Source organism: Marmota flaviventris, chromosome 15, assembly GCF_047511675.1.
Source record: "Marmota flaviventris isolate mMarFla1 chromosome 15, mMarFla1.hap1, whole genome shotgun sequence".
Classification (NCBI taxonomy): Eukaryota; Metazoa; Chordata; class Mammalia; order Rodentia; family Sciuridae; genus Marmota; species Marmota flaviventris.
The window spans coordinates 53,143,526-53,169,334 of NC_092512.1; the positions used below are offsets into that span (position 1 = coordinate 53,143,526).

The following is a 25,809-nucleotide window of genomic DNA, read 5'->3' on the forward strand; positions in this document are numbered from 1 at the left end:
CTTCTTTCCCAATTTTAAGAGATTGAGGTGACCATAATAGTTCTTGTGATTTTATAGTTGTCATTTAATTATCATAATAACCCTATAAAATAAGCACCATTTTTAAAGGAAGAGGACAACAGTGAGAACAACTAACTTAAGTTGATCATGGTAACATAATGTATAAATGGCAAAGCTGACTTTCAAGCCCAATACACCTGACTCATTTTGGGCTCCTTTTCACTGTCTCAGCAGATCTCAACCTTGACTCACAGCAGAATCACCTCTTGAACTTAAAAGAGGAATAATGGTCAATTTAGAAGCACTAGTAAGTTCAAATGATTGGAAGGTAGCACATTGCTAATACAAACAAATTTGTAAGTTTAAGTGCAGATACAAAGTTCTATCAATGACATAAGAATAAAATTATCTTTTATAAGATGGTAAGAATTAAAACTGAAGACATGGTTGACTAATAGCAGCTAGTTTAAAACAAACCTGCTGGGCATAGTAGTGTATGTAACCTAAGCATCTCAGGAGGCTGAGGCAGGAGGATCTCGAGTTCAGAGCTAGCCTCAGCAATTTAGTGAGGCCCTAAGCTGTTTAGCAAGACCCTAAGCATCAAGTCCCTGTCTTTAAATTAAAATATAAAAAAGGGAAGGGGATGTGACTCTATAGTTAACCATCCCTGGCTTCAATTTCTAGGAAAACAAAACAAGACATAATCCTAAATTTAGTATAGAACTAATCTTAATCCTATACAAGGATAGTGAGAAGAAGCTAGGTAACAATTGCTAATAGTATTCCTATTTTTGAAAGTATGCATTGGGATTCAGTATTTGTGCTTTTCTTTAAATAAGTCCAATCATATAGTTTTGCCATCAATCAACTATTACTCAAAAGAACAGCTTATTCTTTAAAGGAAATGCATTGCACATATTTGCAAGGGCTCAAGTATATATATGTATACATGCATGTGTTTTAAAATATTATAAGGTCCCATTAAGTCCAAACAAAGTACCCTTAATATTTTATTTAACAAAGAAGCCTCAGGGATCTTATTTCTAAAAACTTGATATAAAGTACTAGAAAAAAACAATAGCAAATACTATTCACTAACATATATACTAATTTTCACATAACTAAAATTTCTACCAAAAAAATAGTCCACATCCAAGAATTAAGAAAAACCCATTTCACAGGTTTACTATGGCATTTTGACCCCTGGGAGATAAAATAATAATTCTTTTTAATAGAAAGTATTCCATCCTCAGCCAGGTGCAGGGGCTCATGCCTGTACTCTCCAATGGCTTGGGAGGCTGAAGCAGGAGGATTGCAAATTCAAGGTCAGTCTCAAAAATTAGCAAAGCTCTAGCTACTTAGTGAGACCCTGTCTCAAACTAAAAAAATAAAACAGGCTGGGGATGTGGCTCAGTGCACTTTTGGGTTCAAACCCTAGTACCAAATAAGAAAGTATTCCATCAGATGACCATCATCATGTAAAAATCAGTCAATGAATAGTCACAATGTTCTCAGATACAAGCACTTGATAGTAGTGCACAAGCCTAAGAGGTATGTGTAGGAAGAAACCTCAAACTCACTGAGCTCCTTCTTCAAATAAAATTAGGCACAGCCAGATTAAACTAAAGATAAAAATTTCTACTCTTTCTATTCATACTCATAACAGTGGTCTTCCTTCTCATTCTATAAGAAATCCCCATCATCAAGGTGATATGCTAAGATTCTCGCATACATTCTTTTAAGAATATACTGAAGAAAAGGTTTTCAGTGGCCTCTCTTCTAACTAATGCAAAGGAGAAAGAAAATTAGATGGTGTAATTGGATATATAAAATCTGTAATGAAAACAGAACAGTAGCTCTAAACAAATTAGAATAATTTAGTTGGGCACAGTAGTGCATGCCTATAATCTCAGCAGCTCAGGAGACTGAGGCAGGAGGATTTTGAGTTCGAAGACAGCTTCAGTAATTTATCAAGGCCCGAAGCAACTCAGCAAGACCCTGTCTCTCTAAATAAAATATAAAGAGCTGGGGTTGTGGTATAGTGGTTAAGTGCCCCTGGTACCAAAAAACAAACAGAAGTTAGAATAATTTCATAATTATTTAAATTGTATAAAATAAATATTTTTAAATACAGCTGGGCACAGGGGCACACACCTGTAATCCCAGCAACTTGGGAGGGTGAGGCAGGAGGATCCAAGTTTGAGGCCAGCCTCAGTATTTAGTGAGACTCTGTCTCAAAACAAAAAATAAAAAGGGTTAGGGATGTGGTTCAGTTGTAAATGCTTCTGGGTCCAACCCGTAGTACAAAAAAAAATTAAATATAAAAAAGACAAAGTGTTAACTAGGTCTTACAAATGTTCCAGAATGAGCCAGGCATGGTGGCACATGCCTTACTCCCAGCTACTCAGGAGGCTGAGGCAAATGATCACAAGTTGGAAACCTGTGTAGGCAACCACTTAGCTATATCTGTCTAAAAATAAAATAAAAAGAACTGGAATATGTACTGTATACCGTGGTAGAACACTTGTAGTGTGTGTACAAGGCCCTGGTACTGCCAAAAAACAAAAGGTTCCAAAATGACACCATGATTGTATATAATGAAAAAGACTATCTTTTCTAGTACTAATAAAATAATTACTACAGAGGTTAAAGATGAGAAAAGTCAAAGAAGTGCACACAGAGTTCACATTCCTTAATAATACAGACAGTCCCCAATTTAAGATAGTTCAGCTTAAAAATTCCCAACTTATGGTGTACAAGTGCACCCACACAACCATTCTTTTTCACTCTTAGTACTTAGCATTTATTATAAAATAGGCTTTGTGTTAGATAAGTTTGCCCAACTGTAACCTAAGTGTTCTGAGCATATTTAAGGTAGGCTAAGCTAAGCTATGATGTTCAGGGTGCTAAGTATATAGCATGTTTATATGACCTGGTAGTTTTTTTTCTTAGTTCATGAAGCTATAACTTCATCTTAAATCAAGGAGCATCTGTGTATGTAATGCCTGGTTATTAATACCAACTTTTGAGAAACTCACATATACATGTTTGAGAAAAGACAAAAATAAACCAAAAATTTTTACGTTTGAATGATTTCTCCCTTACTCTATTACAGACATTCATTGAGTACTATTATTTTTATAATAAAATTTCAATTAAAAATATGCTTCAAGATTATAGCCCATTAGATTGAAAACTGATTTATCTTTGTATATACAATATTTACCTGGTTCCTCCTTAATGATTAGGGTCTTATTTTCTTCTGGATAGGCAACAGGTGGCTGCATCGCTGAGCAATCTTCTAAATTTGTTTCATTATTAGGTGGTATATTATAAATAAATCTCTTTGTAGTTTGGTTTTTCCTCCTTGTTTTGCCAGTGTCTTGAATTCCCTGGGAGACCATGTTATTCCAAATAAATACTTTTGTTTGACCTTGAGATTCATTTTCAGCCAATTCAGGAGAACCATCCTGGACCCAATTACTGTCATTCATTTGGTAGTTTTCTATTTGGCCCTCGTCGACATTACAACCATCATTTTCAATTTTTATATTACTTGCCAAATTGGTAAGATTCCGTGTTGCCCAAAAGCTGGCAATTTTTTGATCCCGTGAAGACAGACCATCTCTATTAACTGGTTTTCTGTTATTGTAGTCCACAACTACAGACTCCGGAGCTTCTGATTTAATGCTTATATTTAAGGCATCTTTAATGAAATTTCGGCAAGTTTGAACAACTTCACTCATTTGAAGGTAGCTGGCCACTGTCATCACTTCAATGGCATTTTGGCTTGTGAGCACCAGGTTACCAGAATACAAGAAGTCCAAGATGACTGAAAAACCTTGAACTGCAGCAATATCTAAATGGGTAGTATTGTTTTGGTTAGGGCTTTCTTTGTTTGAAACGCAATATAAAGTCTTAAAGAAACGGCTGCCTGCAACCAGGATGTTCTTATGAGCTTTAAAGATTTTCCCGCTCACCACAATGCTGACATCACAAAGAATGTCTTTCTTTCTCTGTTCATCTAGTTGTCGAAGAAGTTGATAACAATAAGAGTTCTCATTTGGCCTACTATTAAAGTCACAGTACCCCTCCTCTGATGGAATTTCTGATTCCTGTAATTGAATAAAAAACATTAATATTACATTTTATTTACATTTTAAAGTCCTTAACACAAGGAAAACATTTTCATTACCAATGTAAGTTTTTAAAATGTACTAATCAAACAATGTTGTAATCATCATGCCTTGAGAATAAAATGATCATCATCCCAAATATTGAAAGGAATGGAGTGAATAGTATGGTGCAACCCATTGCTATTAAAAGATAAATGGAACATATCTGACAGGATAAGCAAGATTTCATTGATTTTTCTTTTCAAATATAAAATAAAGACATGATTTGAGAATTATTTAAAATTAAAATCAAAACAGCAATTATTTTCTTAAGAAACTTTCATTTATGGAAATCAAAATAGTTTGCTTAATCTCTTAACAGGAAAGCAGCAATCTCCTCTATGACAAAACATAAAATATCGAAGTTATAATACAACGGACATATCACCTAAGGTCATAAAACTATAAACTGCATAAGTTAACATTTCTGAATTTAAAAATCTTATAATTTTGCTTATCAATCTTATAGGTATTCACTACTGTTCAATTTTGCATTGCTCTAGGTGAATTCCTATACAATAATCAAAATTGTGTGGTTCATTATAAAATATGATCTAATTTCAGAATGCTATTTGTACTCTAGTTATTAATCATGTGTTCTTGGAAAAGTCACTATCCCTGAGTTGTCTTCTTAAATAACAAAGCAGAACTACAAATATTAGTTTTAACAACCTTATGACTTTCTTCATTCAATGACTAGGCTGGTAAACTTCCTTCAAGCAGAACTATAATATCCCTATAATCCTACATAGTGCTTTGCAGTTATTAAACTTTGCTAAATAACTAATCATTTTTTTCCCAAGAGAAAAACTGCTAAGACATTTCTAGTAGAAAGGATGACAGAAGCTGAGCATAATGGTGCATGCCTATAATCCCAACAGCTCAGGAGGCTGAGGCAAGAGGATACCAAGTTCCAAGCCAGCCTCAGCAACTTAGGGAGGCTCTAAGTAACCTATGGACCCAGTCTCAAAAAATAAAAAGGACAGGCTGGATATGTTGCTCAGTGGTTAGGCACCCCTGGTTCAATCCCGGGTGGTGGAGAATAAGGATGACTGAAAAGGCTGACCTTGAGTGCTAAAAATTTTTAAGTGCTAAAATTAAGTGCACAATAAATGAAGCTACACACACACATACACACACAAAATCTATTTTATGAGAATAGAGAAAAACATGGAAAAATACAGGTCCAAAAAGGACCTGAAGAGAGGAAGCAGTAGTAAGGAAGATAGGACTGCAAAAGAATTCTTAGAAACATTATTCTAAATGGTTGATTCTTAATCACAAAACTCCATTTATCAAGGAAGCTGAGGAAGAATACAAGGTTAGCCTTACCAATTTCAGGAGACCCTGCCTCAAAAATAAATAATAAAAAGGACTAGAAATGCAGCTAAATGATAAAGCACCCATGGGTTCAATTCCTCATACCAAAAACAAAAACAAAAAACAAACTTCATTTAACCCAACTGCAGGTGTGGCAAACGTATAGCTTTATGTCTGAATCCTGGTCAAAGGAAGCTATACACAAAATAATAGCAATTCTCTGAAACTAAAACATAGCCCATTTGAGAATTTCTGTGCTATTTCCAGGGTTGGGTGGCCAACCAAAAGAAACAAAATATTAGAATTCCAGAACACTTCAATGTTCCATAGGGATAATGGAGCTAGTACTATAAGACTGCTACAAAATGAAGCAATCAGAGTAGAGAATTTCTTTTCATTTTCACTTGACTTTTAGCAGTCTCCCTAACCCCTCTTCATGTCTCAGGTGCATAATGCCATTCTACCACAGCAAATCTCCCCTCTCCCCATGTCCCCCTACATCATACCAAAATGTTCCATGCTCTCAATTAGCTATTTCTCTCTCCTACCCACTCAATCCTCTGTAAAAATAAATAATAAATCAAAACAAATCCATTCATGAGCAAACTTCCAAATTTTTCATTTTTTTGGGCAGATGAGGGAAGAAGTGAAGTTACAGGGTTTTTTTGTTTATTTTTGGTGATGTTGAGGATCAAACCAACAGCCTCATACATACACACAAGCTCCAAGGGGTTGCTTTACTTAGATCATATATATAAACTAGTATGGTGTAAAATATCAAAACATTAAGCAAATGGTAATGAAAATATTTAGTGCTCATGAATATAAAGAACTAAGACAATACTAAAATGCCTATAATCATTACAATTACAGCATAATTTTCAATAAAGCCTCATACTGTTTACTTAATCTCCCCTTTGAGACTATTTGAATGAAATTTTATTAATTTGTCTATGCTCTTTATAGAAAATTCTGAACATGAATAGGAATCTTCTTTTAGTGTAAGCCTGACACTAAACTTTATTATACATGCTGTACCTAGTCAGCAAGCTCATTTGGTTCAAAGTTCTAATAGATATTTCAAAAAAAGCATCAATATTTGAAAGAAACAAAAATTTTAAACACTGAATAAAAATTTGGCAGCACATCCATAAAGTGTTTGTGGAAGCAGCAAATTAACATTTACAAATCAAGTACCACTTAATGTTTAAATAACAAGCAGTTGGAAGCCCTTTGGGAAGTGGTTATGTCTAATTGTAACCATCTCCTAGGTTATAGTCAACATGTCCTGTATTTTCTGGATGGGTCCCATCAATTTGTATAAGAGTCTCTGCCTTCATCACACCACAATGTTCTAATTTTTTAAAAATAACCCAGTCAAAAGCTTATGTACCAAATATTTGCCCATTCTATTTTGACATATCAAACACTATGCAACTGCTATTTTTCTTATACTACTGTACAAAAATATTAACATTTCCCTACTTTTACAAGCAAAACCAGCAATTTCTTTTCACTAATTATTAAAGGACTATGCTGTGTTTCAAACAACTTTTAAATATGCCCTTCAAAATGAACTGTTTCCAAGTCAAGAGTATATGTACTCTCCAAGGAGATTATTATTTAAGGAATTTGAGCAATACAGCTAAATATGCACATAATAAAATAAACTGCCAATATTATTTGCTGAACCAAATAAAAGTTAAAATATTCTTAGTACTAGTAACACAATCTTACAGTAGATTCTTAAAAACTCCAGGTATTGCTCTCTTTGGTTTCTTCAATATTCTATTTCCACATGATATTTTGGTGGCATTAGGTATCGCAGATAATTTTTAAATATAAAGATGAAGTTTAAATATCTGCACAACTGGTCTCTTCAAGTGTAGAACGATCTAAACAAGAAGACTTTAAAGAAATGGACATCCAGACCTAAATATGAAGTCTTAAATTTAATCTGTGAAAATGCTCAAGTAAAATCATTAATTTTAAACTGGATAAGACCTTAGGATCAGTTCTTCCAAAGTTTAGAGAAATGTCCACTTAAATTTTAACTTATCTTTATTTCCACAGGATGCTAACAAATAAAATTAACACTTAGAGGAAAAAGCTCTTAAAAGCTTAAAAAAAATCCTACTTTACTCATTCATTTAATAATCATTAACAGATTACCTACTTTTAGTCAAAGCCTATGCTTAGAAACAAAATAATTTAGTTTCAAACTTTAAGTTAGTATTAGTAGAGAGAACCTTTAGGTACTGAAGAAAATAAATAGATGTTATAAGAGCAGAGCCAAGGTCTTCTATTCCAGTTTTTTTTTTATAGGTATTGCAATGTTTTTTGAGAAGAAAGGAGATCTTAGCACACTCAAAGAAGAGTGAATAAGAGGGTGAAGTAGATTCTAAGCAAATGAGACAGCATGAGGAAAAAAAAAAATCCTAAAATGGTCAACAGAATCCCCAGAATTCTAGATCCATCCAAAAACTTCAAGGTGCCCCGCTCATCCACTTATGCAAATATGCACATTTTTTCCAGGGGTAAATGTTCATCATTTTCCTCAGATTTATAAAAGAATTAGATCCCTGAAAGATGAAGAAACTGCCCAGCACAGTGGTACACACCTGTATTCCAGCATTTTGGGAGGCTGAGGATCAAGTTTGAGGCCAGCCTGGGTAATTTAATGAGACTGTGTCTCAAAATTTAAAATTCTTAAAAGGACTGGGATGTAGCTCAATGGTAGAGTATCTGAGTTCAATCCCCAGTACCACCACACCACCATCACCCCCCCACAGACAAAAAAAAACCCCAAAAGCCCAAAATATGATCAAGAACCACTGCTATGGGGGGGGGGGGGTTGTGGCTCAGTGGTAGAGTGCTTGCCTACCATGCATGAGACACTGGGTTCGATCCTCAGCACCACATAAATCTAAAATTAAGATATTGTGTCCACCTACAACTAAAAAATATTTAAAAAAAAAAAGAATCACTGCTATGGGAACCTTACAGAGTTTTTAGAGTGTAAAGTGTATGTAAATAAAAGCATGGGATATATTTAGACACAGAAACAGAGATAGACACACATATATAAATTAAAGCTGGGGATTGAACCCAGGGCCAGAGTTTTTAGAAGCAATGACAAGACTGAACTGGTAGGCAGAAGATGTGACTGTAGCAGCAATGTGGAGAATTAACATCAAACCAAGTCTGCAGATCCTGTGACCAATACTGAATCTACTGTTAATAGTACAATGTACGTACAAGCAACAAGAACCCTAAGTAGGGAAGACAGATATTAATGGAGGGTGGCAGCAATGTGGAGGATTAAATCAAACCTAGTCTGCAGATCCTGTGACCAATACTGAAGCTACTGTTAATAGTACAATGTACGTACAAGCAACAAGAACCTTAACTAGGGAAGACAAATTATTAATGGAGAGGGAAAGGCAGAACCTAATAAAAAACTGAAAGGTTAAATCAGCAGAATTTTTAAAATTTTTTTAGTTGTAAATAGATACAATAAATTTTATTTTTATATGATGCTGAGGATCAAAACCAGTGCCTTCCACATGCAAGGCGAGCGTTCTACCACTGAGGACAACCCTCAGCCCAAATCAGCAGAATTTAAACGATGAAATAAATACACAGGATAAAAAGGCAGGGAGGAAAACCTGTCCTGTCTTTTAGCATTCTAGTTTGAGAAATTAGATGCCAACTTGTAGAGAAAACAAGACCACTACCTGGTCTCAGCCCTTGTAAGGAACAGAAGGAGAGAAGCTAACTTTTGCTGCAAGTAATACAAACTTCAAACAGCTTAAAATCAATCCATTAGTGAGAGGAAAAGGTTGTTTAGCTAAAAATCAACAAGTAATATTTACTTCTGTACTCAGAATTACAGACCTTTTTCAATAAATGATTAGCAGAGAGGACATTTCCAATACAATCAAAGTGTAATGTAAAAGTATTAAAACGTCCAAAATCTGCATTTTGTTGCAACCCAACAGAACAGCATGTTAGAAGAAAACATTAGTTTCCACTTCTAAATTCAGATTTTAGGGAAAAAAATCAAATTTGATTTATAGAATATGACAATAAACGAGGCTATGGCAAATGGGATAATAAATAATACCTGCTAATGATACTAATTATAATAGTTGGCAGAGAAAACAGGAAGCTCTACTCCTTTGCAGTCTTCTATCACCTCTATGATGTCCTTCAGTAATGACATTCTCTTTTGTAGCTTAAGCAGCTCCCCAGAAATTCTAATTCTGTGGTGGTGGTGAGGAGATGAACTTCATGTAATTTTAACATCCAGCCAACTGATTATCAAAGATATGCTTCATTACTAGCTCCCTCCTCAAATTCTAAACAACCCACAGCACAAAACACAGGTGCCACTAACAAAAAACACATACACATTTGATCATACTTTTCTCCTACTTAAAACTGCTATCGTTGCCCATTTGTTAACAGAAAATGCAATCTTTAAAACATAAAGAGATCCTCATGACCTATTCACACTTAATTTTTCATCCTGCTCACTAACCAAACTATCCCTTTTCTCAGATACATGAAGACACCATTATTCACTTTCCTCATGCTGCTTCAAACTGCAATGCCAGAATGCCCTTTCCTCCTTGTCAATGCCTATTTATTTAACATAGTTTGGTTCAAGAACCAATTCTGTGAGCTTTTTTCCAACCCACTGCATGTAAAACTGATTGCCTGATTCCCTTTAGTGTCTTCACTGTACCCTGAACATGACAGTATCTTATTTTTATCATCATGTCAGTCTGTTGTTACTAGATTACAAGTTCCTTGAGGGCAGAGAAAATCTTATAAGTTTTTTTTTATCTTCAGTGCTTTGCTTTTACCTAATATAGATAAATTTAAGAAGTAAGATGCCAATCCTAGATATACAATAAGGTATATTACCAAACATTTGGAAAACAACGATTTTTACTTACTCAATGAATAAATGAATTACAATCATTATACAATGGTAATTTATTAATATATTTAAGGATGAGCCTGTGGTTTATTTCTCCTTTTCAAAGGTCTTTCAGACTTTCTTCCTAAATGGTTAGAATAACCTTGAAGGCCTAATTTTTGCCCAAAATAAAGAAGGCTGGTAGACATGACTTATCTTCTTTATTTGTTCCACCTGGCATCAAAATCTCAATCAGATCATTGATCTGAATTCACTATTTCTGGATGTTACAGTAATTATTTGGGTGCATGTTGTAGGCTTACTAAACCAGAAAGGGTTGAGAGAAGGAATGATTTAGGAAATGAAAATTTCACAACTGGGCAGAAAGTGGTTTGAGCTGGTGAGAAAGTGAATGCCCCAGGAGGCTAAGGCAGGAGGATCATAAACTTGAGGCTAACCTATGTAACTTAACAAGACTGGGCCTCAAAATAAAAAGTAAAAAGGGCTGGGGATGTAGCTCAGTGGTAATGTGATCCTGGGTTAAATCCCCAGTATCAAAAAATAAAAATGGTTTGAACCAAGACACAGAAGTCAAAACTGTAATTAAAGCAATTTTAGAGTCCTCTGGGCCAAATGGTCAAATCATGAATGAGCTAATCATTGACTCTGACTATGAAAAGATAATCCAGTTACTCAAAACTGTAGATCCCAGCTGGGCATAGAAGCAAAGGCCTATAATCCAACCTACTTGAGAGACTGAGGCAGGAGGATCACATGGTTGAGACTGATCTGGGCAATTTAGCAAGATCCTATCTCAAATAAAACAAAGGCTGGGAATACAGAGCTTAGGGCATGCCTAGCATGGTAGTGGTTAAAATCCCCACTACAAGAAACTAAGTCCTTACCACTACCACCCCACAAAAACCAACAATACATTTTCCTCATATCCAAATACAGAACACCTCTAACATAGAAGGTTCAGAACACAAATTCAGAAAGCATGTTTAAAAAGACTCTCCAGGAGTAGTCTAATTTAAAGAGTAGTCTAATTTAAAGAATACAAATAGTCATCATGCCTACAGTTCCAGCTATTTGGGAGACTGGAGAATGGTTTCAGATCAGGAGTTTGAGGCCAATCTGAATAATTACCAGGAGATCCCCATCTTAAAAAAAAAAAAGGTCATAATTTTTCTTCCAGCCCTTCCCTCATGTACTTGAATTGAACTCAGGGCCTCTCACTAAGTGCCTCTCAAATGTAGGGAAGCAATCCACCACTGAGCCATGTATCTCTAGCCCTTTAAAAAAATTTTTATTTTGAGATGGGGCCTCACTAAATTGCTGAGACTAGCCTTGGACTTGGATTTTTTTTTTGCCTCAACCTCCCAAGTCACGTATGCACATGCAATATCATATACAAAATACCAAACTTTTTAACGGTTATGTTCAAATATTTTTGGTCACCACCAAAAAAATTAACAAGCGACTTTTCTTGTTTATAGAAAGCATGAGAAATAAAAATAACCCTTTGTGATAATTACTAAGATACTCAAACACCTCTCAAAAAACCAGACCTTTTTAAAAGAAAAGGGGTTGGGGGTATATCTCAGTGGTAGAGTGCTTGCCTAGCATGCACAAGGCCTTAAGTTTGATCCTCAGCACCCACCAAAACAACAATGATGGAAAAAATAAAGGGAATGAACTACTTTAAGCCTCTAAATTCTTGCCCGAATTCCAAAATTCTCAATTTAATGTTAAAACAATATAAAGCAAATGCAAGATATTCTTTGGGAAGCCAAGAAAAATTACATGATGAGGGGCAGGCTCAAAATGGCTAAGTCTGGGGGTATAAAAATGGAAAATGGTTTGTTCTCTAGAATCAAGAGTGAATCCATGAAAAAGACTTCAAAGCTGAAAAAAACTGGTGACACTAACTTATGATGTAGCAGGCCACAAAAAAGGTCTTAGGGTTGGAGGTGTACCTTAATGGTAGGGCACTTGCTTGGCATGTGTAAGGTCCAGGATTCAATCTCCAGCATTGCCCAAATTTAAAATTCTTAAACAAATCTTGTATTAGATGTTTGCCTGTATTAAATATAAGTAATCATGACAATAAATAATCATTCTTATTTACTAAAAAATTATATGTTGCCAAATATACTTTGTATACATAAAGAAACAAGTTAATTAATTTTCCTGTTAAGAAAATAAGAGGATCAGGACCCAAGGTCTTGACCTTGGGCAAAAAAAAAAAATCCTCTCACAGACTGTGTTATACTGCCTCCTATAGGTAATCAAAGCCTGGAGGGCAACAATACCACAGTACTTAGGATAGCAAGATATCCTCTAAACTAGGTTAGAATTTAGAGAAATGAGGAAGATCAAAGTGGAAACATCCAAAATCCAATCAAAGGAACCAATGTATATCTTTAAGACAAACAGGACTTTAAATTTAATAGAAAAAAAAACTTTCTAAAAGTAGATAGCCTATAGATTATATCAAAGGGCAATTTCCACAGGGGAACAGGGAAGGAATAGTTCAGAAGTCAAGTTTGGAAAATGTTTTAACTATAAATGAATTCTGTGATCCACCCATACTAAGAGATACACCCATACAAAGTCTACCATAAGGGTACCCAACTAATTCCCCCATCCTCTGACTTCAGGTTCACTAAGCAGCTAATTATAATTTGTATTCCCATTCAGATTTGCCTACAGGGACAGACTGATAAGAATAACTGGTCCACTGTAGATTAAGAAAATTCATTCCAATTGTCTTTTAATTTTTTTCTAAATACCAAGCTACCATAATTGAGAAAATTAAGCTTTCATTTTCACAAGTTATGGGCCTCTATTATCTTATAAATAACTTTAGAGATACATTAACCCTTGAATGCCTTAGATCACTCTTTTTGTGAAATGGAAACAAAAATACTTTGTGGACTAAAGTTAATGTGTTTTTGGTACATAAAGACAAGAAAATGTTCTAGCTCACTCAAATGCCCAAGTTCACAAAGCTAGAAACAGCACAAAGCTGGGATCTGAACTCAGATTTACTCCAAATTCATTATTTTCCCACTACAACATTCCTAATAGGTTCTAGTGTCAGTTGTCACCCAGAACTTTACTTAAACTTTCTGGGTTTTATTTCTCTAAAAAACGACCTTCCTTCTAGGGCTGAGGCAACTATAATTTGTGTCCTACTCCACCAAAAAAAAAAAAAAAAAAAAAATTCATCCCTAACTTCCAAGAAATTTTTGGGCTATGTCTGTGGGGTTACTGGTGTACTTAATTAACTCCAGTATAAGTGTACTGAATGGCAGGATTGCTCCCATAAACACCATAGCAAGGGATTAATACCTGAGTAGAACTATCTGAGCACTGACTTTCTAAAATCAATGACTGGCTATCAGTACAAAAAGAATGGATTTCATCCCCCAGCTACAAGGCTGTCTAAAATTAAAGTCATAAAAAGGAAGACTGATAAACAGTCTTGAAAAGGCCTACCAAGATGGTTAGGTTACTAACTTTTGACAAGAAATGTTAAAATAAGGACTAAAAACCCACACAACTTTGTAACCAAGGACTTGTGATTTTTCACAGTTTGGTAAATAAATTCCCTAACAGTCCCAATAGAATGCTCAATATATTCACGTAAAACACTTCCAATGCTAAGTTTAAAATACTTCATGTAAACTGTGTTTACAAGACAAAGTTTTAAAAAATTAATATAGAAATATCATGGAACAGAAATATGAATGAAGTGAATAAAAACAATAATTTGACAAAAAGCTTGGTAAAGAAGGTTCAACAAGTTCAATAGAGATGAATTTAGTAAAATGATTCACAGGAGAAAGGAGGGTTATTCAAATAACTTCCTCTATATTTACATACAACTCTCAGATTTCACATTATCTTGACCTGATATAAGAATTTTTTCGGGTGGATGTTCTCCTCATAGAGGTAGCGTCTAAAACTTAAGGGAACTTTTTAATCCACTCTTCGCAAAGCGTTGCCAGATTTGACTTCCTCTAAACACCAAATATCTAGGAACCTAAGGCGGCTTCTAAAATCACAGCTAATAATTTTTTAGCCCAAAGTTAAGCTTTTAGGTTAAAACCTTCAATCTCATTTTGTTAAACTTTCCTTCTGATTCAATCTGATAAGCAGTCTGAGTCATACAAAAAATACAACAAATTCATTGCTAAGATTAGAAAATTCTCATTTCATCCCCCTCCCCCCCTACACACACACACACAGACAACTTTTCAAAACTTTGTTCCCAGGCTTTCTAAACCCCCACGCTTAAGTTCCTCGCACCTCTGTCAATCGGAACGATGCCTTCACCCAGGAAAATGGTTTTTTATTTAAGTTGATAAGCCTTTTCCCAAAAGACCTCAAAAAGCAGGAGCAGGATATACTGTACCTGGGCGTTGGCTTCGTGGAGTTTGTGCTCGGTGGAGACGTGGTGCCTCAGAAGCAGGGTTTTCTTGTAGTTACGGGTCCCTCGAGAAAGCTCATCGTGCCCCACTTGCGGAAGATCCACGCTTCCCCCATCATCAGGGGTCTTTTGGCACCAGCCGCAAAACATAAGGCCAGTATCCTTTGAATATCGCAGCCAGGGAAAATCCTTGAGCCAGGAGGTCTGGAAAGAGCACTGTAGCTTCTGCATTAGGGACTTGGGCCGCGCGAGCGGGAAGTGCTGGACAGTCTCTCCTTCGCCAGCTCCCACACCGCTGCCCTCCGCTTCATCCCCACCATCGCCGCCCGACCGCCTGCTGCTGCTGCAGCTGCCGCCTTCCGCCCCACTGCCGTCGCCCAGGCTCGCCCCCTCCTCCTCGTCCTCGGTGCTGTCGCTCAGGGACGCGCCGTCCTGCATCAACTCCTTCCCCTCCAGCGCGTCAAGCTCCAGATCCACAGCCGCCGGCCCTCGCCCATTGAAATGCCTCAGGGGCCACGCCGAGGTCTCCGGGCGGCCGCGGCTACTGCTATTGTTGCCGAGACCCCCGCCGCCACCTCCTCGGAAGGCCAGAGTCCGACGGTTCCTTTCCGCTAGCAAAGGGCCCCCCGAGCCACCGCCGCCCAGCGAGGTGGGGCCGACCGCGTCTTGGGGGAGCAGCAACTCCTTGGTTTCCTCGGCGGCGGTGGCCGCCCCAGTGGAGGCCTCCAAGTGTTGGGGCTCCAGGCCCTCCAATTCCGTTTCCTCGTCGGCCCCCCGCCCATTGGGCTGCTGAAGCGCGGGCGGCGCTGGCGGCGGGGGCTGTCTTGGCTGGGGCTGCTGAGGCCAAGCCGAGGCCTCCCCGCCAGCGTTATTGTTCGTGGAACCGCCGCCGCTGGCGGTGACCAACCCGCCTCCTCGGAACGCCAGCGTCCTGCGGTTCATTTCACTGAACGACATGGCGCGCGCCGCCGCCGCCGCCCGGTGCCCCGGCTCGCGCCCGGCCTCGGGCCGCGTCCCGCGCGCTCCCCGCGTCTCCCCCTCCGTTTCGCCCCCGCCCCCGCCCCCGGCGTTCCGGTCTCGCGGGGCTCAGCCTCACCCTCCCGCCCGGCTCGCGCTCGCTCCCGGGGCTGCCGCACGCGTCCGCTGCCGCCGGGCCGCCGCCTCCGGCCGCTCTCCTCGTCCTCCACCCCCGCCCCGCAGCGCTCCGGGCAGCGTCCCGCGCGGAGAAGGGGGCGGGCGGCGGAGCGGTGAGCGGCGAGTCGGGGCGCGTGGGGCCTTCGAAGTTGAGAGGCGGAGTGCGGGAGACCCTCCGCTGCCCCCTCTTTTAAAGCCGCGCGCACACACCGACCCTCCAACAGATATCCTTCCTCCGGCGCGCCGAGGAGTCCCGACGCCGCCGCCGGCTTCCGAGGCGCTGAGGGCGAAAGGCACGTTAAACTGCTGGGCTCCGACACATAACGAACCGACAATAAAGCCGGCGGAGCGTTTCCGTCCGACCAGGCCCTGGCGGAGGTCGAATGGCAAATGAACAACGGACCGTGCGCCCACAATGCACCGGGGTAGCAGTAACCGCTGGAGGGGGAAAGGGTGGGGGCCGGGCGGGGGGAGGGGGCTGGGCTTGGGGTTGGGCTGGGGTGGGGTGGGGGCGCCAGGGGACCGGGAAAGGGGCCGGGCCGCGCCTCCGGCCTGGGGGCGGGGGTGCGGCCGCAGGGAAGGAAGTCGGCTAAGGGGCGGGGGACAAAAGGCCAGGCGTCAGGCTGGGGGTCCCAGGGAGGGGGCGGGCGTGTGCGTCCAGGGCTGGGCTAAGCGGAGGACAAACAGCTGGCGACTGTCAGGGTCTGGCCGCCTCCCCGCTGCCCACACGCACCTACTCTCGCCCGGGACGCTCATTTTCCTTCCCTCGCCACGAGTTCACCTGGGACTTTGGAAATAACTGTGCGGTGGAAGCTGCGCTCCTGCCTTGTCATTTGCTGGGGGCGGGTGGCGGTGGTCAAGGAAGTGAACTTATTTTGTTTCTTCACAAAGACTGGACCAGGCGGTGCCTTTCACGCGAAGAGGTTACAACCACGGACACCTCCTCAGATACACTGTGTGCGCGAGGCAGCACCTCCGGCCCAAGGCAATAATCATTTCACAGAAAACGCACCGCCCCGAGTGTCTTATTGCTGTGATGAAATGGAAATTTAAATAAAAGGTCGAACACGTGCGTTCACTGGGAAGTATTGACATGGGTGTTACATCACCAGCAGCCAATCAGATAACTCCAGTCATGTTTATACTTCTACAAACCACCTTGTGAGTATTACAGTATGTCATAACGTTATAAATATTAGGCAGGGTTTTCCCCGGCAGCGGGGAGGAGTCTGCTTATACGGGCGTTGTGTGCGGCTCCGAAGATTGTATGTGACTCCGAAGATCGTGTTTAATGACAAGCATCATTTTTTAAGACTTTTTTTTAGCTGTTTATATTTCATATGGAATTTTTACATAGAATGATTAGAGCAGATTGAGCTGGAAATGAACCTCCCATAACTATAATCTTAGTGAGATTTATAAGAAAAAGGTCTTACAATTCCAAGCCCTTAAACTTCTGACTTAAATATTTTAATACGCTAAATTTAGCAAATTCTGAAGTGTTTAAATTCATTTACTAATTTGCAATGTAAGATAAATCTTATTTTGGGGCAAACATATTTCGGGTAAAAAAAAAAGTTCTCCAACTGGAAAGATTTTTTTTCCTCTTTCAAGAAATATGTTTATTAGAAATCGGAACACTAATATAAAATAAATTCAAAATAATTGTTGAGCCAGGCGTGGTTGAGGCGCAGGCAGCTCCAAAGGCTGAGGTAAGAGGATTAGGGAGTTCAAAGCCAGCCTCAGCCACTCTGCAAGACCAAGTCTCAAAATAAAATGTAACCAAAGGGTTGGGGGTGTGGCTCAGTGGTTAAGCACCCCTGGGGGTTGAATCCCTGATACCAAAAAAAAAAAAAAAAAAAGCACGTTAATGTAGTCTTGTGATTACTGTCTTTTTTTTCTGTTTTTAAGAGAAAAACAATATTTAAGTCTTCAAATATATAATGTGAAATAGGCTATTTTCAAGGTAGCTTTTAAAAACAAATTTTCCTGAACATATTATAAAATACCATGAACTAAGCACATGCTTGCACATCCAGACTCATATATTGATTGTATAGATTGATTCAAAGCCACTTTCACTTAATTCACTGTAATTTTAGCATCTGTATAGTGTTGTATATCAAACAATAACATTAGTTCTACCTTACAGATTAAATGTAATTTCAATATAAAGAATGACACTACTACCCTCCCACCAAAGGACTTGGACTTTGAGTTATTTTTCCAATGATAAGCTTATTGTCACCTATCCTTGTTGTCCAACCTGGGCACCAGTAATCCACAAGCTTGAAATTGCAATACAGGTCTTCAGGTTGGTGCAGTTTGTAGGTCTATGACCTGGACCTAATTTGTACCTTAAAAAATGAGAGAATTCTCCCTATTGTGCTTTATGTAATTTGTGCCATGTATAAAAGAATTAACAATAATACCATTCTTTGTCCTTAGTGCATTTTTAGAATTCTAGGCATTTTTAAAATATATTATTATATTTTAACCGTTATAGTCGCTTTCCCCATTTAAAAAAGGAGTTACTGAAGTTAATTGCTTAACTGAGATGAAGGTGATGGGAAGTAGAAATGGACTTTTCAACTATAAAATTTGTTGTCATTCTAAAACTGTTAAATTCAAATCTTTGCTTTCTCTCATTTTATATCCCTATTGCACAATAGGTACTCTATTAGTTTATGCTACTGTAATTATATTTGCTTTCTAATGGTGTTAGAATCAACCAAAAGTGTTCAAATTCTTAATGGTGCTATTTTGTTCAAACATATATCTTACCTTATGTTATACAAAATCTACATTGTTGTCTGTCTGGAATTGTTTTATCATGAACTGATTAGAAATGAATAATACTAGATTCAAGTGATAAAAATAAAATGCTTAAATTCTAGGACCTCTGCACTAACAGCCAAACAAGTACCAGTCAGTCTGGTGTGTGTGTGTGTGTGTGTGTGTGTGTGTGCGCGTGCGCACACATAAGCACACATACATACTTGTGTATATATTTATCACTCTGTGTATATGTATAAACACACACTCACACATGCATACATATACATATTCAGTTGTTTTCCTCTGAACCCTGAAGGAAGATTGGAAACCTTGAAGGAATCAGGAAAAAAAGTTTAAAGGGATAATAATCACAAATATCTCAGAATACCCGGTAACAAGGGAACTTTGAGTAACAGAAGGGGATCTCCTGCTCTGTAAATGGAGTTTTTAGGAATTCCCCCACCCCTTCCAGTCTCTTACTAGCAAGCAGGGATCTGTTCTCCCCAATAACCCATATATGTACCGTTAGGGTTCTACCATATTTAAGGGAATTCCCCCTAATGCTTACCAGGGGAACCCCTCAAGAATGGGGCATCCCCAACCAATTTGTCCCCTAATTTCACTTCAGGCAATGTAAAACTGCTGGAGGTTATGCTTGATGTTATGCTTGATGTTGTTTTCCCATAACTCTGATGGTGATTAGCTCCTATAACTGGCTCAGTAGTTGATCTTTCATGATCAGACTGTCCTTGGTAGAGGTATGTTGCGTCTATCAGCATTTTTGCCTCTTCAGGGTCTAGAGACAATCACCTATGATGCTATAAGTGGAAATTGACATGATCATCCACCAGAAGGATGTATGTGAGGTTAGGAGACCACCTTATACTCCCCAACCTATAGGCCCAGGCTGGCACAAAATAGGCAAATAAATAGTAAATGTTTATTGGGTAATTTACTGCATCTTCCCTTGAGATCTATTTTGATAAACAAACTTTTCTTCTGTTTGATTTTTATTTTTCTTGGTTAAATAACAGTTATTCTTCAAGTATTGAGTTAATGTTTCCATTGCATTTACATTAAATGTAATAAAATATGACTATAGTTAAGTAATATTACTAGTATCATTATCTATGTAGTTACAGTGAATTACCATCAGTTTACACAGTGTCCTTGTGAATTAAATCAAGGTAGCAATTATTATTATCATTTAACACATGGAGAAACCCTGGTACAAAAAGGTTAACTATTTTGTTCTGGGTTTTTGAGGCAAAAGTTAAGTTTATAAGGTTACCCACAAGAGTAAAATACCCTTCCATCTAAGGCACCCTTTGCCACTAAAGTATGTATTAACAATGTTATATCTGCATAATTTTTAACTACACAAAATTTTTAAATTTCTTGTGCAAATATGCTTATTTCCAGACTTAAGGACTAACATGTAATATAGTCTTCCTTTTCAGTGCCTAGCTAAAATTGTATTTTGGTCTTTATAGGTTGGATCCTCGCATATTTGTTATATTTATTACTATGTTTAATATCATTAAATATTTTAATGATATACCATAATTGATTAATCCTTCATTGTTGAATATTTCATTGTTTACATTTTTTGTTTGGTTTTTTCACTTAACTCTTTAGTGACCATCCTCCTTGAAAGTAAAACTTGATATGATAATTGCTTAAGACAAATTCTAAAAGAAGAATTCCTGACAAAAAGAATGAACATTTTTATAAATAGAGATTTTTAAAGTGAACTAGGAAAAGAAATATGACAAAGGCTTTATATCACTGATATACCAAGGGCCATTATAAATAAAATTTTAAAAACACAAATATACACAAAGGAATATATCGGAAAATTACAGAAAAAGAAATACAAATGCTATAGTTCAGACATTTGGGTCTTCTCAAATTTATTTCTTTTTTTAAAATATTTTTTTAGTTGTTGATGACCTTTATTTTATTTATTTATATGTGGTGCTGAGAATTGAACCCAGCGCCTCTCACATGCCACCACTGAGCCCCAGCCCCAGCCCCAGGGTCCTCTCACATTTCATATGTTAAAACTAAACCTCAGCTGGGAATGGTAGCTCACACCTGTAATCCCAGTGACTCAGAAGGCTGAGACAGAAGGATATCAAGTTTGAGGCCAGCCTCAGCAGCTTAGGGAGGCCTTGTCTCAAAAAAAAAAAAAAGAAGAAGAAGAAGAAAAGAAAAAAGAAATAAACCAATCCCCCAAAACCAGGACCAAATGTTTTCTCTGATAAGTGGATGCTAATCCATAAGGGGGGGCAGGACATGGGATGAGTAGAGGAACTTTGGGTGGGGCAAAGGGGAGGGGGGAGAGGGTGAAGTACACCTTCAGTCTGATCATGAGGTATAGGAAAGATGGTGGAATGAGATGGATATCATTACCCTACGTACATGTATGATTGCACGAATGGTGTGATTCTACTTCATGTACAATCAGAAAAGTGAAGAATTCTTCATTTGTGTACAAAGAATTGAAGAGCTTTCTACTGTCATGTATAACTGATTAGAACTAATAAAAAAATAAAGTACAAACAAGGTTAATTTAAGGAAAAAATTTTTAAAATAGCACAACAGAGAAAAAAGGGGGGCTGGGGTGCAGCTCGACGTTAAAATATCTCTGGATTTGATCCCTAGTACCACCACCCCCAACACCAGCCCTGTCCCCCCCCCAAAAAAAATCCCTTAAAACCTAAACCCCAAGGTTATGACAATAAAAGGTGGGGCTTTTCATTGCTGATTGCATCATGAGGACAGAGTCCTCACAAATGGGATTAGTACCCTAAAAAGAGGCACTTGGGAGATTGTTTGCCCCATGTACAGTGACAAAATAGAGCAGATACAGAAATCCATATGCAAATATAGGCATGTTTAAAAAGACATTCACCAGAATGGAGTCAATGATTAATAGTATAATTTCACTTGATACTACACTTTGTGTGTGTGTGTGTGTGTGTGTGTGTGTGACAGGATATCAGCAATTGAACCCAGAGGGGTTTAACCACTGGGCCACCTTCCAGCCCTTTTTTATTTTGAAACAGTCTTGCTAAGTTAGTGAAGGTCTCACTAAATTGCTGAGGCTGGCTTTGAACTCCATGACCCTCCTGCCTCAGCTTCCCAAGTTGCTGGTATTACAGGCATGCACCACTGCACCCTGTTCAAAACTTTCTTAATACATTTTCAGTAATCTTATATTGAAAAAATATAAATTCTATTGAGTATGTAATAAAAAATAAAACTTTTCATTTTGGAAGAAAAATTTATTAATGACATGTTTTTTTCCTCAAGATTGTTGGAGAAATGTACTGTTCCTTCCTTTTCTCCATGAATTATGAACTAGTTTCCCAACCCCTAAAAACAAACAAAAGATCCAAAGGATTAAAAACCATGGTGCTTTCTTTTCCTAAGAAAATTCCAACCCTTTAAAAATGTAATTTATCTTACAAAAGGTCAACTTTACACGCAGATCTTCAGAGAAGCATTTATCACAGTATATACCATATGTGCTAGACCGGTCCTTCAATCCATTCTCTACAGAAGCCAATCTTTTAAAAATGCAAATCTGATCCTCTCACTCCCCACACTCTTGATTGCTGATCCCATCATCCCTAAAACCCTACAAGGTTTCAATTATTTTTTGTTGGCCAGCATATCAAAACACTTTTTTTCTTTTTTTGTAGTACTGGAGATTAAACCCAGGGGCACTTTGCCACTGAGCCACATCCCCAGCCCATTTTAATTTTTATTTTGAGACTTGCTAAATTGCCAAGACTGACCTGGAACTTGTGATCTTCTTGCATTGGCCTCCTGAGTTACTGGGATCACAGGTGTGTGCCACCATGTCCAGGCTATAATGTGAATTTTGATGATGCAGTACAATAAATGGAAATAGTGGAGTAAGGGTTTGATGTTTATTTTTGGTGAAAACAATTATTAAAACTACATTTATATTACTGATATTTCTGTTAAGGAGGAGACCTATTCCAAATATTTACAGCTGCTATTTGGTTCACAAATTCATTCCCCTTGTGGATCAGTTAACTTGGCTCTGTTCAATAGCAACAGATTTCACAATAACACACCTCTTTCATAAATTCACAAATGCAAACCAACTACCTTCATAAGGATCAAGTGATAATGGTACTGTGTATGAAGAAATGCCACAAAGCAGCTGGGCATGGTGGCACATGCCTGTAATCCCAGTGTCTGGGGAGGCTGAGGCAGGAGGATTACGAGTTCAAATCTAGCCTCAGCAACTTAGGCACTAAGAAACTATGAGACCTTGTCTCTAAATAAAATATAAAAAGGGTTGGGGATGTGGCTCAGTGGTTATGCCCCTGGTATCAAAACAAATGCCACAAAGCAGGACTTGCTACACAATTTTATACATTAACTTCATGGGAACTTTAGGTTCCAAATGGCATAACTTCCATCCCCCAGAATTTGAAAATAATATTGAGATCAGAAAATACTATGCTTTGTAGACAATCATAAATTAAGAGATAATGGGCTGGAGTTGTGGCTCAATGGTAGAGTGCTTGCCTAGCATGCATGAGGCACTGGGTTCGATCCTCAGCACCGCATAAAAACAAAGTAATGTGTCCACCTAAAAACAAAAAAAATAAATAAATATTTAAAAAATTAGAGATAAATCTTATAAAAGAAATCAGCATTGCCAAAGATTTGATTAGGATGGTTTTATCTCCTGTTTAAGATTGAAGGTACAAGCCAGTGGTGGTGGCATGCACATATAATCCCAGCAAGTTTAGAGGCTGAGTCAGAAGCATCATGAATTTGAGGTGGAGCTTCATCAATTTAGTGAGACCCTGTCTCAAAAAAATTTTTTTAAGTGGGAAGCTGGGGGACCTGGGTTCAATATCCCCAGTACCAACCTTTTTTTCTTAAAAAAAAAAAAAAAAAAAAAAAAGATTGATGGCACATCCTGGGATTAGAATGTTACCTCTTCAGAGAAAACTAGTATTTTCAAATCTAGTCCAGTGTGTGTGTGCTTGTTTTTAAAGGATAGGATCTCACTAAATTGCCCAGGTTGGCATCAAACTTTCTCTTCCTTAGTCTCCTAAGTCATGGGGATTATTGGTAAATGCTATTGTACCTGGCTTAATACAGTGTTCTTCAAACTGGGGTATGCTTAGCCCTAGAGGTACACAAAGAATTTCCAAGGAGTGTATGAGCACATGGACTATTTTTAAGAGAATGGTTCTCAGGCTTTCCCCTTCCAAGTGGACTTTTTTCCAAAAACTGAACTACTGAAGATTGCTTCTTTCAAACTGGTTTTTATTTTTCACTTCTACTTCGCAACCATCCCTCTCCCACTTCACCAAAATAAGCATACATTTCACCTCTTCCTAATCTTAGTGTGGTGCATCGTCCCAGAGTGGAAGAAGAGTATCAGAGACAAGTAAATTCCCTAATTACTTAGTAGCAAGACTTATGAAACTTCATAGTTTCCAGCTTTTGCTTTCAACAAAACTGAAGGACCTAATTGAGATGTCAGTTAATCATTGTAAACAACTTTGGTAGATCACTAAGAATATTTATGCATAGCTTGGAAGGAGTTTAAAGAATTTTGTGATATAGCTAAAACAAAACTACTTTTATTCCCATGATATATAATTTTTGTGAACAAATGTTCTCAACACATATACAAAAGAAAAGGAAAAACAATGAAATGTATGACAAGCACTGTCTGACTCTGGCAAACCCATCCTTGGCATTTTTTTTTTTGGAAAAAAATCAGCCAATTACATGCATTTCTAATAAATGCTAATGTCATGTTTAACAAAATATTTGTAATATATTTATGTTGCTTTGATCAAATGTACACTAATAATTATAACAGTAAGTCAATTCAGGACATTTTTAGACATTTCACAGAAATTCTTAAATATAAATTTAAAATAATTGAAAATAGACTTCTGAGTAAAAATATGTTGCAAAATTCTGTGGGGAAGCAGAATGGAAATAAAAGGAAAGTGTAAATTTTCAAACTTTTCCTGTATTTTTCAGTTAATGGTCATATCATATCAGCATGTTTAGATTCCATTCCATGGATTTCTGAGATGATGTAATTTAATTTTGCAGTGTTGATATTTACAACATTCTGGAAATGACATTCATCATCATAATTTGAACTTAAAATGAAATGTCTCAGGTAATTAAGAATGTATGGTCAGGCTGGCATGGTGGTGTGTGCCTGTAACCCCAGCAACTTGGGAGGCTGAGGCAGGAGGATCACAAATTCAAAGGCAGCCTGAGTACCTTAGTGAGATCCTGTCTCAAAATAAATAATAAAAAGGGCTGATGATGTGACTCAGTGGTTAAGTGCCCCTGGGTTCTATCCTTGGTACCAAAAAAAGAAAAAGAAAAAAATGCATAGATGAGTATTTTTTCAAAACATTTTTAGGAAGGACATTAATCTTGTTCAGTGTTTTCTAAATGCCATCTTTCACCAATTGGTGGTGAAATTAAAAATACATTTTACTACTGAGCATTTTACTAGTATCCCTAGAGCCCTAGAAAATTTTTTATGAAATTAAATATGTTCAATTTAAACAAAGTGCTCATATTCCAAAAGTTATATCCTCTCTGATGTTTTTAGACTTAAGCTGTTTTTTTTTTTTTTAATCGTGATGTGAATGGATGTTATCTTTAAAGTGCTCTTAGTTACTCTCCAAAATGTTTAGGAATTCTTTTTGTTAACTCACAAATTCAGGCCCCTCAGAGAACCTAATGAAATGTAAAATGGAATATTTTTTAAAACAGAATGTTTTGGAATTATTGAGGAATAGAGAGCCAATTTACTACCTCATTTAATGGATGAAGCAGGCAATTTAAAGTTTCTTTTTTGTTGTTTGTTTCTGCTGTGCCAAATATTAGGATTTAATTTAATAAATTGTCCTAACTCTCAAGAAATTTACATTCCATTAAGGGAGGAAAATATTCAAATTAGTAACTACAGAAGTTAACTGTTGATAGAAATATGAAAA

The 25,809-nt window shown here is 37.8% G+C and overlaps 1 protein-coding gene across 1 annotated transcript in view; it reads right to left on the reverse strand.

Annotated features, from left to right (window-relative positions):
• Positions 1 to 15,883, reverse strand: part of Zbtb10 (zinc finger and BTB domain containing 10) — a 37,090-nt gene extending 21,207 nt beyond the window's left edge. The window contains exons 1-2 of the mRNA XM_027953211.2: positions 14,846 to 15,883; positions 3,227 to 4,115 (exon numbers count right to left, since the gene is read on the reverse strand). Coding sequence (XP_027809012.1) covers positions 3,227 to 4,115; positions 14,846 to 15,817 — 1,861 coding nt within the window. The 5' untranslated portion in view covers positions 15,818 to 15,883. The remainder of the gene's footprint in view (positions 1 to 3,226; positions 4,116 to 14,845) is intronic.
• Between the last annotated feature and the right edge of the window lie 9,926 nt (positions 15,884 to 25,809).